This window comes from Neomonachus schauinslandi, chromosome 9 (genome assembly GCF_002201575.2).
Source record: "Neomonachus schauinslandi chromosome 9, ASM220157v2, whole genome shotgun sequence".
Classification (NCBI taxonomy): Eukaryota; Metazoa; Chordata; class Mammalia; order Carnivora; family Phocidae; genus Neomonachus; species Neomonachus schauinslandi.
The window spans coordinates 84,153,050-84,166,275 of record NC_058411.1 but is presented as its reverse complement, the minus strand read 5'-3'; the positions used below and the strand labels follow the sequence as shown (position 1 = coordinate 84,166,275).

At 38.8% G+C, this 13,226-nt stretch overlaps 1 protein-coding gene across 2 annotated transcripts in view; it reads left to right on the top strand.

The window, feature by feature from the left end:
• The window catches only part of TP53BP1 (tumor protein p53 binding protein 1), a 72,549-nt gene that overhangs the window by 12,592 nt on the left and 46,731 nt on the right, over nucleotides 1-13,226 (top strand). The window contains exons 8-12 of one of the 2 annotated variants that reach the window (XM_021695755.2): nucleotides 403-569; nucleotides 2,015-2,017; nucleotides 2,868-2,994; nucleotides 3,760-3,854; nucleotides 7,005-7,213. In XM_021695755.2, the coding sequence (XP_021551430.2) occupies nucleotides 403-569; nucleotides 2,015-2,017; nucleotides 2,868-2,994; nucleotides 3,760-3,854; nucleotides 7,005-7,213 (601 nt within the window). The remainder of the gene's footprint in view (nucleotides 1-402; nucleotides 570-2,014; nucleotides 2,018-2,867; nucleotides 2,995-3,759; nucleotides 3,855-7,004; nucleotides 7,214-13,226) is intronic. The other variant, XM_044918384.1, reaches the window with a different exon arrangement.

The following is a 13,226-nucleotide window of genomic DNA, read 5'->3' as shown; positions in this document are numbered from 1 at the left end:
GCACAAGGGATAATTCACACTCAAGCTGTCCTTTGTGGAAGGTCCTCATTAGGACTGGCAGTGTTGTGGTCTGGATCAGAATCCTTCATGCTCGCCTAGATAACAGTATATGTAACACAAATCCTTAAATCCCTCATCAGAAATCTTGGACAGCATGCTGCCCAGCAGTGAGCAAAGTTGAAAAGAAATATTGCTGTGTGAGAGACAGGCTTTGAAATGGGCTGAGGCCTTTATATCATAAAAAGTAGCTTATTTCACTTCCAGCAAATATTTATGTAAACTAGAGCCACTGGAAGTTTTGAAATTATTAAAGGAAAACACAAAACAGAAAAAGCTTCTTAATTCAAAGGTGAAAGCATGTGAACATAGCAACTTTTTCTCCTGGTGATTTGAATTTCCTAGGTCAGAGGATATGCCTTCTAGTCCCAAAGTGTCTCTTACTGCTGTGGAAACAAATGAACGAATAACTGCTCAAGAACTTTTGCAAGGTGGCCTGAAGATTCAGAAGTCACCAGAGCCTGAGGTTTTGTCAACTCAGGAAGACTTGTTTGACCAGAGCAATAAAACAGGTACAAAGAGTAATTAGTTGCTGTAGCTCCTCTTCTCCAAAGATCTAAACTTTATTTCTGTTCGGAGGCTACTATTTAAGTTAAAGGCACTTTATGTGGATGTAGACTTGTTTGTAATATGGAAGGAAAATATGTTTCTAGCTGATTAATGAGAAGGGCTTTTTGGGAATGATTGCTGTTTAACATTTTAACATAGTTTTCTCTCTGTTGTAGATGGAGGTATTGAGGAATAATAATATAGTAAATTTAATATTATGGACAGATTAGCTATTTCTGTCATCATAGATCTTCAGATCTTAAATATCATGATAATTAAGTATAAGTTTTCATAATCACCTGGACAACAGTCTACCTACTCATCAATCAGAAATAGGAAGTTATGGCCTAGCAGGAAGAACATAAAACTTAGAAGACTGGAATGGTTTTTGTTTCACATTTTGTTAACCTCCACCACTCCTCCATTCTGAAACCTGACAGAGCCAGAGAGCTTCGGTAACAACCAGCAAAATATGTGTTGGTTATAAGGAGGGAAGAAGAGAAGGTTATATTCCTTTACTGTGCTGTGAATATGTGCAAGACATTCAAAGGGTCACCAGGAAAACTTTTTTGGTCTCTCACTAAAGCTATAAGGTTGTACTTAAGAAATTCCTTTTATTTTATTTTATTTTTTAAAAAGATTTTATTTATTAGAGAGAGAGTGCATGTGCACACACATGAGCTGGGGGTGGGGGGGGAAGGAAGAAAGGGAGGGGGAGTAGCAGACACCCCCCTTCCCTTGCTGAGCAGGGAGCCCAAGGTGGCCCTGATCCCAGGACCCTGAGATCATGACCTGAGCCTATCAGGCGCCCCAAGAAATTCCTGTATACTTGGAATTCAGCTGATACTCCCATCTGTTGCTGAGGAAAAAGGACTAACAGGAGATTCTTCATAATATAAATCAGTAATGGCTGCTCATATATCCTTTTACTAATGCATTAGTATTTTCTGTTTCCTCTGAGGAGGCTCAGGCTCTAATCTTGAAAATTGCTGCATTCATATCATCGGGTTTTTTGTTTTTTTTTTTTAAGATTTTATTTATTTGTCAGAGAGAGAGAGCACAAGCAGGGGGAGCGGCAGGCAGAGGGAGAAGCAGGCTCCCCGCTGAGCAAAGATTCTGATGTGGGACTCCATCCCAGGACCCTGGGATCATGACCTGAGCCAAAGGCAGACGCTTAACTGAATGAGCCACCCAGGCATCCCTGTATCATCAGGTGTTACATGCATTGTTTTGACTTCTCCCTACTGCATCATGGCATGAGCTTTACTTGGAATAAAAGGCTCAATGTTTTATAATAGAAGCTTCACAAGAAAGAAGCGCAGCCAAGCAGAGGTACTAGGAGTCTGCCTTTTTCCTCCAGCTTTGATCATGATAGAAAGGACTAAGGAGGGGCGCCTGGGTGGCTCAGTTGGTTAAGCACCTGCCTTCAGCTCAAGTCATGATCCTAGAGTCCTGGGATCGAGTCCCACATCAGGCTCACTGCTCAGCAAGGGAGTCTGCTTCTCCTTCTCCCTTTGCCCCTGCTCCTGTACTCTCTTGCTCACTCTCTCAAATAAATAAAATCTTAAAAAAAAAAAAAAGACTGAGGAATCCTTTTTGTCAATTCTATATAAAAGAAACCCATAATTTAGGGTGCCTGGGTGGCTCAGTCGGTTAAGCATATGCCTTTGACTCAGGTCATGATCCTGGGGTCCTGGGATTGAGCCCTGTGTTTACTGTCTGTTGCTCTGTGCTCAGCACAGAATCTGCTTGTCCCTCTCCCTCTGCCCCTCCCCTCAGCTTATGCGCGTGCTCTCTCTTTCTCTCTCAAATGAATAAAATCTTTTTTTTCCTGTGATGATATTTTTATTGCAAGTCTGCTAAGAATATAGTTCTTACAGTTTCTTTGAACTTACCCCCAGTTCCAACTAATTTCCCTTATCCTTCTTACTCTTTCTAGTAAATGAATAAAATCTTAAAAAAAAAACCAAACAAACCCATAATTCAGTAGGGAGGGCGGCATTGAATGGTCACTCAGGATTTGTGTTAGCATCTATTCCATTGACTCTACTACAATTAGAAAACAATTTCTGCCCTCTTGGAACATGGTTGGAAACGTGGATATTACTCTTTTTGCTGTACTCAGTGGCTTGCTTTCTTTCTTTCCTTTTCCTTTCCCTTTCTTTTCCTTTCCTTCCTTCTTTTTTAACACAACTCAGTAATGTCAATCTGAGAAGCAAATGCAACTAGAATTTCTCTCTCTCTCTCTTTTTGAAAAATAGCTTCTGATGGTTGCTCTACTCCTTCAAGGGAAGAAGGTGGATGTTCTCTGGTTTCCACACCTGCCACCACTCTGCACCTCCTGCAGCTATCTGGTCAGAGGTCCCTTGCTCAGGAGAGTCTTTCCACGTAAGTAAGCCTAAAATAGCTCTACCAAGGAGGGTCTTAGGCTAAGGTTGAAAGAGCTAAAATCGTCTACTAGTCCAGAATTCTTCTTAAAATCAAAAGACAAAGTCTAGGCTTTAGAATTTTTGGGTTAAGAACTTAGTGGACCTATTGAAGGGAGGTAGCTCTGCTCTCCTGTTTCAAGGTTTTATAATAGTAGCCCATAGGTTTCACTAGGAAGAAACTGCCCAGTTATGTTCTCTTATACATCCAAAATGAGTATTCTGCTTCTCCATTTGACCAGCAGTTCTTTCCATTTAGCAGCATAGGGGTGGAGAATAGGTTATACTAGAGTTGACAGTAGTTAAGAGTTCTTTATTTCTGTGTTATGGCAAAGAAGTTTGCTTTTTTTTTTTTAAATAAAAATGTGCATGATCTTTCTAATCAGGCAAAAAATGGTGTTAATATTTTTAATCTCAGTTCTACAGATGAATTTATTTTTTAGCACTTTCTCTTTGTAATCATGATGTTCTTTTGTCTGATTGTTTACTTCTCTTATAATCATATGGGTTGTTTTTTTTTTTTAATTCTGATTTTGGAAGTGTCTGGTATGAGAAATAGTTGTTTAAGTATTATTCATGATTCTTCCACCAACCTCTGGTAGCTGTTTGAGAGATTGCTAATAAGATTTGTCTGAATGACTTAGATAGTTTTGCTATTAAAATTAAAAAACAAATGCAAAACTGTGGCTGTGGTAAAATAACCTGTGAATTCTCTCTTTATATAAAGGAATTCCTCCGATCTTGTTGCTCCTTCCCCTGATGCTTTCCGATCTACCCCTTTTATCGTGCCCAGCAGTCCCACAGAGCAAGAAGGGAGAAAAGGTGAGCTCTCTTGATCTGTTTGTTGATCTCAGAAGAGGAGGAGCACTTTTGCCTTGCAAAACGTACTGTTTCTTTCTTTGTTTGAACATCATGACACTCTTCAGTAGGACTCATGTCTGACTCCCCTTCAGGGATGTGGCCTAGTGTAAAGTGCTCTCCTTAATGCTCTGCTTTTCTAGCACTGATTCTTACGACAATTCTGTATTGTTGATTTAATTGTTAAAAAGATCCTTAAGGCAAAATTTTTATGCTTTTAAGGTTAAACTCAAAGTAGTATATTATAGCAGTATATTAGTGAAGAACTGGGTTTATTACTAATAGCCCAGTAGTTTGCAGCAACATGTTGACGTGTTTGTGGTGAAAGGGAACCAAAAATTGTTTCTTTTGCTCTTTAAAGGTTACTTTTGCTATCATCAAAGCAGTTTCAGCCAAGGAGTGGCTAAGAGTAGGTGGTAGAACTTTTGACTTCATTCACATTTCCTTTGAGGACCTAGTGACTTTATATTCCTTTATTCACAAGAAAGAATTCCTTTTTAACTTAATTTATCTCACTATCTAAACCTCTTTTACTCTGTCCTAGTCTCATATCCAGTCACTCAAGATATTCCTTTTTTTTAAAGGATTTATTTATTTTAGAGAGGGAGAGTGCACACGCACAGGGGGAGGGGCAGAGAGAGAGGGAGAGAAAGAATCTGAAGCAGCCTCCCGCCCAGTGCAGAGCCTGACACGGGGCTCAATCTCATGACTCTGAGATCATGACCTGAGCCGAAATCGAAAGTCGGACGTTTATCTGACTGAGCCACCCAGGTGCCTCAGTCACTCAAGATATTTTTTAAGTTCCTACTACTTTTTTCTTTTTTCTTAAGAATTTTATTTATTTGTCAGAGAGAGAGAGCACAAGTAGGGGGAGTGGCAGGTAGAGGGAGAAGCAGGCTCCCTGCGGGGCAAGGAGCCCAATGTAGGACTCGATCCCAGGACCCCGGGATCATGACATGAGCCAAAGGCAGACGCTTAACTGACTGAGCCACCCAGGTGTCCCCACCCCTTTTTTTTTTTTTGAAGATTTAAAGTTCCTACTACTTTTACATGAAACCTTTTCCAATAAATTTCATGATTTTCTCTTTTTCATTCTTTTACTTACCAGTAATGCTATAATAGCTAGTATTTATTGAGCACTTAGTGTATGCCAGGCACTGTTTTGTTTACTTCTCTTTGGTCCTAGGTGCTTTTCTTTGTTTTGTTTTGTTTTTTCATTTTTCATTGAACCCTCACAACACCTAAGAAGTAGGTGTTACTTTTATCTCCATTTTACAGATGAAGAAACAGAGTCACAGAATTCATCATTAGTAAGTCATAGAGGTAGGATTTGAACTCAGGCAGCTGCCTCCAGAGCCTGTGGTCTTACCTGTCGTTTACCTTCCTCCTATGATACCCTGCTGTCTCTCGAGTGATGTAAATATAGAAATATGTTTAACTGTTTTTCAGGTGCAGTTTACCCGTGACAAAATTTAATCTTTCTTTTGCCACTAAGTTTGTGTCTGGCTGTCTTGAAATCAGTTGTAGGTATCCAAATGAACTAGTATAATTTTAAGTATAACATGATTAATGATGTCTTTAGTAAAAAATAAAGGTGAATCCATCCATTCTACAAAATAATCCTAATACAAGTTAAGTTTGATTTATACTTAAAATCATTTCTTCTATTCATAGTGTGAACATTGAAGATACATAAAAATGATTACATTAAATATACTTTCTCCCTGATTTTAAAATAATTCTCACTGTAGAAAGATTGGAAAGCATATAGGAAAGTAATAAGAAAATAAAAATCATGTGGATATCGCAATCCAGCTGTAATTAGTATTAGGATATATTTCCTTTCAAAGTGTTTTCTATGCATAAAGAATATTTTACACACTTGGGATTATGGTATGTATATGATTCAGTGGTTTTTTTTTTTTAATGTAACATTGTATTTTCTCCTGTCAGTTGTATTTTAAATTTAATGTATTTGCTTAATATGTGCCTGTTTGTGTGTCTATATTTGCTTGCTTCCTTCCTTTTCTTTCTTTCTAAAATTATTAATCTAAAGCCTTTTTATATGTAGTGCTTAGAACAATAGGTCTTTAATAAGTGCTTTGTCATGGTGAGAGAGATCAAAAGGTCTAATGAAAATACTTAACACAGCTAGTAGCGTACTAAAGACCTATAGCACCAGATTTGCAACCTAGCATTAGACTGGAATGTGAGGTTGAAGTCGAGCAAAGCAGCAGACGTAGGTATTGAGGTGAGGTATAGCCAGTACAATGAGTGTCTATTGCAGTGAAAAACGCAGTGGCATAGATAATTTGTGAGAGTGGTCTAGAGGGAAGCCTGTTTGGGGTCAAGTTGTAAAATAGGGGGAAGAGAGTTGTTGAATAGCTGTTGGGTAGATACCCAGCTAGCTAGATGGGTTCTGCGAAAGAGCCTGTTAGCCTACAGGTGGGTAGTATATTGTGGGAAAGAAGTGGGGAGGTGGTGGTGGCGGGGGGGGGGGGGGTGTGTGTACGCACTCACGCACGTATACTTTCCCCCTGAACAATTTGTTTCCTGATTGGTGGCTTGGTACTTCGTTCTTTGATAAATCACTGCTGATTGGCATTGATAGATTTTTTTCCTTCTGTATTTGTCCTGGCATTCATCTCTCTGTGCTTAGCAGTTGTTAATGCAAATATAATGAGTTCATAAGTAGATATTGGAGTGGTGAACAAGTTCTGCTTTTCAGGCCTGTGGCAGAATATACAATGGTTAATTAGATGACATTAATCTGGATATTCCTATGCCAAATATGAAAGACTGAGTTATAGTAGGGAAAAGGGGTTCAGAGGAGCCGAGTTAATGTTCCATGTGGATGAGTGGATATCCCCAGATGAACTTCATTTTCATCTATATCTGAGGATTTTGGGAGTGTGGACCTTCATCCTCCCAGGGGAAGAAAGTATTACTAGATTTCTGTGATTCAATCTACTGTTAATGTATCTGCTTTTCTGAAAAATCACAATTTTTTTAGAAATGGAAATTTCTATCATATAATTGTTACTAGTGTTATTGGAACATGAGTGATATTGATGAGTGCTTATTTCTCCATTTGTTTTTCCTGTTTTAAACCAGATGAGCCAATGGACACGTCAGTGTTATCAGAAGGAAAAGGAGAGTCTTTTGAGAAGAAACTCCAGGATGAAGAACCAGTGGAGGTAGAAAACCCCCCTCTCCCACCTGAGTCCACTCTATCCCCACAAGCGTCAACACCAGTATCTCAGAGCACGCCAGTCTTTACTCCTGGGTCACTTCCTATCCCATCACAGCCTGAGTTTTCTCATGTGAGTATTGTAGAGTGTTTTCCTCCTAATGTTTGTTTGTTTTTCTTAAACAATCTTTGAGGTATAATTTATAAATCATAAAATTCACCCATTTTAAATGTGTAATTTAATGATACTTAGTACATTTACAGAGTTGTGCAGCTGTCATCACAGTCTAGTTTTAGAACACTTCCAGAGTTACTTATGTTTAAATTTTGTATTATATCTTTAGCTTTTTGAAAATGTTAGTGCAAATTTAAGGGAGTGTTAATCAATTCTACTGTAACATAACTACTATCATTTTTGTCTTTCCACATGCCTACTTTTTTTTTTAAATGAAGTTGTTTATAGTGAACATATAACTTTAATCTTCTTTTTCCAGGTAACATTGCATAATAATGATTTTTCAGTGTTACAGAGTCTTCATACTACTTCTTCCTTTTTCTTTTGTTAGGATTTATTTGAGAGAAAGAGAGTGTGTGTGCATGGGCAAAGGCACAGGGAGAGGGAGACAATCAGACTTCACAAAGCGTGGAGCCCAGTTTGGTGCTCCATCTCACGACCCTGAGATCGTGACCTGAGCCAAAATCAAGAGTCGGATGCTTAACTGACTGAGCCACCCAGGCGCCGCATACCACTTTTTCAAAACTTGTGTAGTATTTCTCTGAGTGGATGTACCATAAGCTAATTAATCACTCCTGGACGGAGGGTATCAAGATGGTTTTTAGTTTTCAAATGAGAAGTTTTCTTCTAAAAGCAAGGGAAAACTAACATCTCTTTTGTGTAATTCTAAGTTTAAATATTAAAAAAATAGAATGCAGGTTTTATTCATAGTGAATTGAAGGTCCTTAACTAAATCTGAGTATATTATATGTTCAATATAAATGCCTCTTCTTTTTTTTTTTTTTAAAGATTTTATTTATTTGAGAGAGAGAGAGTGAGAGAGAGCATGAGAGGGGAGAGGGTCAGAGGGAGAAGCAGACTCCCCCACTGAGGGGAGCCCAATGTGGGACTCGATCCTGGGACTCCAGGATCATGACCTGAGCTGAAGGCAGTCGCTCAACCAACTGAGCCACCCAGGCGCCCAGTGCCTCTTCTTATAAGACTGTAATTGGGGGGATTATTTTAGTGTTACTGGGAGAACTTTCATGCCTTTCAATTTGCGGGTATTGTACCGAAAATTTATATTTAAAAATGAACAGTAGTGAAATATACTATAAATTTAGTGTAGAGGAAACAGTAGGAAGAAGAGTATAATTGCGGGGTGCCTGGGTGGCTTAGTTGGTTAAGTGTCTGCCTTTGGCTCAGATCATGATCCCAGGGTCCTGGGATCGAGCCCTGCATCGGGCTCCCTGCTCAATGGGGAGCCTTCTTCTCTGTTTCCTTCTGTGCTCTCTCTCTCTCTTTTACTCACTTTCTCTTTCAAATAAATAAAATCTTAAAAAAAAGATAAATAAGTTTAATTGCTTTCTGGAATTTTTAAAACTTGTGTGTTTTATGCCAGTCATTAGAAGTGATTTGGTAGAGTGCTTAAGAACGACTCTGGAGTCAGAACTTCCTAGACTTAGTCCTGGCTCTGCGATTACTGCTGTTGTGACCAGTTGAAAGTGAGCCTCAGTTTCCTCATGAAATCAAATGGGAATATGGATACTACCTACTTCATAGGGTAGTTGTGAAGGTTACATGAGTTATTATATACCAACTGCCTAGATTAGTGCTTTGCATGTGTAAATACTCCAGAATGGTTAGCTTTGCTGGTAGTGAAAGAGTGAAGACATGGTTACCTAGAGGTGAAGTCCAGTGTTCAACCACCATACATCTTTTAGTTTTTGTTTTTCTGTGAAAGTTGTATGTGAACATATGTAGTTTTAAAGAATCGTCAGAATTTAGGGATGAGCTATAAGATTTGATCAAGAGCAGTTAGAAGAATTTTCTAAAAAAGGTACCTGATATGAAGGAGACAAGTTACAGATGTTTATCAGTGACCAAACAGGACTTATATGGAAATGTATGTCTTTGCAAAGGTATCCCTACCAGGAGAAGTGAAGCCTGGCCACAAAGGGATAACTGAGTTTTTGAAGAACAAGGCACTGTTGAAGAAATTGCTTCACCTTCAGCATTTACCAACGACCTTCAGAGGCATCTTTAAAACCAGCAATGAAAATTTGAGACAAATGAGTGATGTTGAACATAGTTCAGAAGTCCTTCGAACCTAAGATGACTTAGATTTCTTTGGATTTATATTTTAAGATGCCTCAGTCAGTACAGTGTGGTCCATGTCTCCTAAAAAAAAAAAAACAAAACTCAAGTACCTTTACAATTCTCTCAAGAATACCTTAACAGTTTTTATGTTAAGGCTTTGTTTTTACTTTTTTTTTTTTTTAAGATTTTATTTATTTATTTGACAGAGAGAGACACAGAGAGAGAGGGAACACAAGCAGGGGGAGTGGGAGAGGGAGAAGCAGGCTTCCCCGCGGAGCAGGAAGCCCGATGCGGGGCTCGATCCCAGGACCCTGGGATCATGACCTGAGCCGAAGGCAGACGCTTAACGACTGAGCCACCCAGGCACCCAAGGCTTTGTTTTTACTTAATAAGCACTTATAAAAGCCAAAAAAGAAGTCAGATGGTTAAAACAAGATCTCTCCTCACCCCTACCCAGAGACAACCACTTTCAGTTCCTTAAGCTTTTTCTTGTGTTATTTATCTCCATAACTCTGTATATCATGATTTTATTTTTATACATTATTTCTATTTTTATTTTTTATTTTTTTAAAGCTTTTATTTATTTGTCAGAGAGAATGCGCGAGCACAAGCAGGGGGAGCGGCAGGCAGAGGGAGAGGGAGAAGCAGGCTTCCCGCTGAGCAGGGAGCCTGATATGGGACTCCATCCCAGGATGACAAGATCCCTGGGATCACAACCTAAGCCAAAGGCAGATGCTTAACTGTCTGAGCCACCCAGATGTCCCTCATGCATTCTTTAAAAAAGTTTTTAGGGGTGCCTGGGTGGCTCAGTCGGTTAAGTGTCTGACTTGATTTTGACTCAGGTCATGATCTCAGGGTTATGAGATCTCAGGGTTAGGAGCCCAGTGTCAGTCTCCACATCCAGCTTAAGATTCTCTCCCTCTCCCTCTGCCCCTGCCTGGCCCCCCGAAAATTTTTTTTAGCTATTTCCCCATCTTTCCAGTATACTTACATCATAATTTTGTTTAAATCATTATCGAATTTACATTATTATGAATGCTGTTATTATAAGCACTATTCAGAGCAGAATCTGTGGAATATTATTATTTTTTATGTTTGCATAATTTCTTATTTTCTCTGGAATTGATAATATAGTCTTTTTCATTTGTTTAGTTTTCTACAAATTTCTCATTTCATCAACCTTAGGCTCTCCACCAATTGCCAAAATCTCTTTTCAAGATGTTTGGGGGCCTCAAACTTCATCTCTGGAGAAACCTCTTTTCGAGATTCCTGATTTATAATTTCTTTAAAAAAAATTTTTTTTTAGATTTTATTTATTTATTTAAGAGAGAGAGAGAGAGAGAGAAAGGGAGCACAGAGGGAGAGAGAGCAGACTCCCCGCCAAGCAGGGAGCCCGATGTGGGGCTTGATCCCAGGACCCTAAGATCATGACCTGAGCTGGAGGCAGACACTTAACCGACTAAGCCACTCAGGCACCCCTCCTGATTTCTAATCTTTACTGTTTTCTTCTATGCCTGGTGCATTATTCACCTCCTTTTCACCCCAGTCCTAGGAGGTTGTCCTTACTGTCTTCGCGTTGGATTCTTTTTGAGCTCCATGTCTTGCTTTGGTTTACTCATTTTAGTGGAGGACATACTCTTTAGTAGCATACTCTCTATTCTCATTCTTTTTTTTAAAGATTTTATTTATTTATTTGAGAGAGAGCACACAAGCAGACTCCGCGCTGAGTGGGGAGCCTGATGCAGGGCTCAATCCCAGGACCCTGATCACGACCTGAGCTGAAGTCAGACACTTAACTGACTGAGCCACCCAGGTGCCCTTCTACTCTCATTGTTGACTCATAGTTTGTAGAAGTATAGAATTCTAGGTTGGAAATAACTCCTTTTAATTTTTGAAGGCATTTTTCCCCTGTTTTCAAATTTGCAGTGTTGCTATTGAGAAGTGTGCAGCCAGTCTGATTTTGATCTTTAATATGTAAGCTGTTTTTCTCCTTACTGAAATCTTGTAGGATTTACTCTTTGTCGCTAGTGTTCTGAAATTGCCAAACGCATGGCACAGGTTTATTTTCATTGTATTTAGGGCAGTTGTTAAACCCTCTTAATCTAGAAATTCAGGTCCCTTCGGTTCAGGGAGATTTGTTTAATTTCTTCCCCTTCATTCTTTTTAAAAAATTTCCTTTACTAAAATACCCATTTTTGGGATGTTGAAGCTCCTAGAATTGTCCTGTAGTTTTCTTATTTTGTCTCCTACTTTACATTTCTCTCTTTTAAATTTTTTTTTAAGATTTTATTTATTTGACAGCAAAAGAGCTTTAATTTTAATTAAAAAATTAAAAAAAAAAGATTATAAATCAGGAGGGGCAGAGGGAGAAGCAGAAGCAGACTCCCCGCTGAGCAGGGAGCCTGATGCAGGGCTCAGTCCCAGGACCCATAAAGACCTGAGCTGAAGTCAAATGCTTAACTGACTGAGCCACCCAGGCGCCCCTCACCATTTTTTAAAGTGTATAATCCAATGGCTTTTAGTATATTCACAGAATTGTGTCACCACAGTCTAATTTTAGGACATTTTCATCTCTCCCCTTCCCTCCAAAAGACCCTATGCCCATTAGCAGTCACTCCTATTTCCCCCATCCCCAGCCCTAGCTAACCACTAATTTATTCTATGTCTCTATAGATTTGCCTGTTCTGGACATTTCATAAGTGGAATTATGCAACATGTAGTCTTTTGTGGTTGGTTTCTTTAAAATTAGCATGTTTTCACGGTTTTTTCATGTTGTGGCATGTATCGGAACTCCATTCCCTTTTTTTCTTCCATTCCTTTTTATTCTGATAGTACTATTACATTCTATGTATATAGTACATTTTATTCATTCATCAGTTGATGGACATTTGGGTTGTTTCCCATTTTTGCTTATTGTGAATCATGCTACTGTGTACATTCATGGACAAGATTTTGTGTGGACATATGTTTTTATTTCTCTTGTGTATGCCTAGGAATGCAGTTGCTGGGTTCAGTCTTCTTTTGACCTTTCTGAGTTATTAATTTCTATTTCTGGATTTTTAATTTAGAAACTATTTTTTCTCTGATCTTTCTTTTCATAAAAAAGAAATAGCGTGTTGTCTTGTTTTATGGGTATATTATCTTACCTGTTTCAGGATATTATTAATAGTTTTTTTGAGAAATTTTCTCTTCCCTGCAAGAGTCACTATTTCTTCAAATAGATTTTAGTTAGTTTTGATGTTTGACTTTGAAATTGAAGGGTTTCCTCAAGTGTCTGATAATCCTTGATTGCTTTAAGAGTACAATACCAGAACACTGATTAGAAGTTCTGAACTAACTGGTGGTTGATACTTATTTCTGGGATTCACTGTAATGTGATCTGCTGGGCAATTTTGGTGATCCTCTAGTATCAGTATCTTGATTTGTTTCAGCATGGTCAGGTTCTCCAGAAAAATGTCTAATCTCCTGTCTCCTGTCTGCCATTGTTCTAGAAGTCTATTGATGGAAGAGGGCTGGGGGTGTTGGGAGGCATGTGCAGGTTCCATTTAGTATGTAAATTTTCACTTAATCTCTCTGTTTTCAGTATGGTACATTCTGATAACTGTGCCTCTTTCTCTTCATGGATGCTCTATTTAATTCCGGGGCAGAGGAGGGTCAGGGAGCGAGGATCTGAGAGTTGAACTGCTTCTTCTTCTTCCTTTTATTTTTTTTTTTAAAGTTTATTTTATTTTATTTTTTTTTAGTAATCTCTGTACCCATCTTGGGGCTTGAACTCACTACCCCAGAGATCAAGAATCACATACTCTTCCACCTAAGCCAGCCAGGCGCCCCT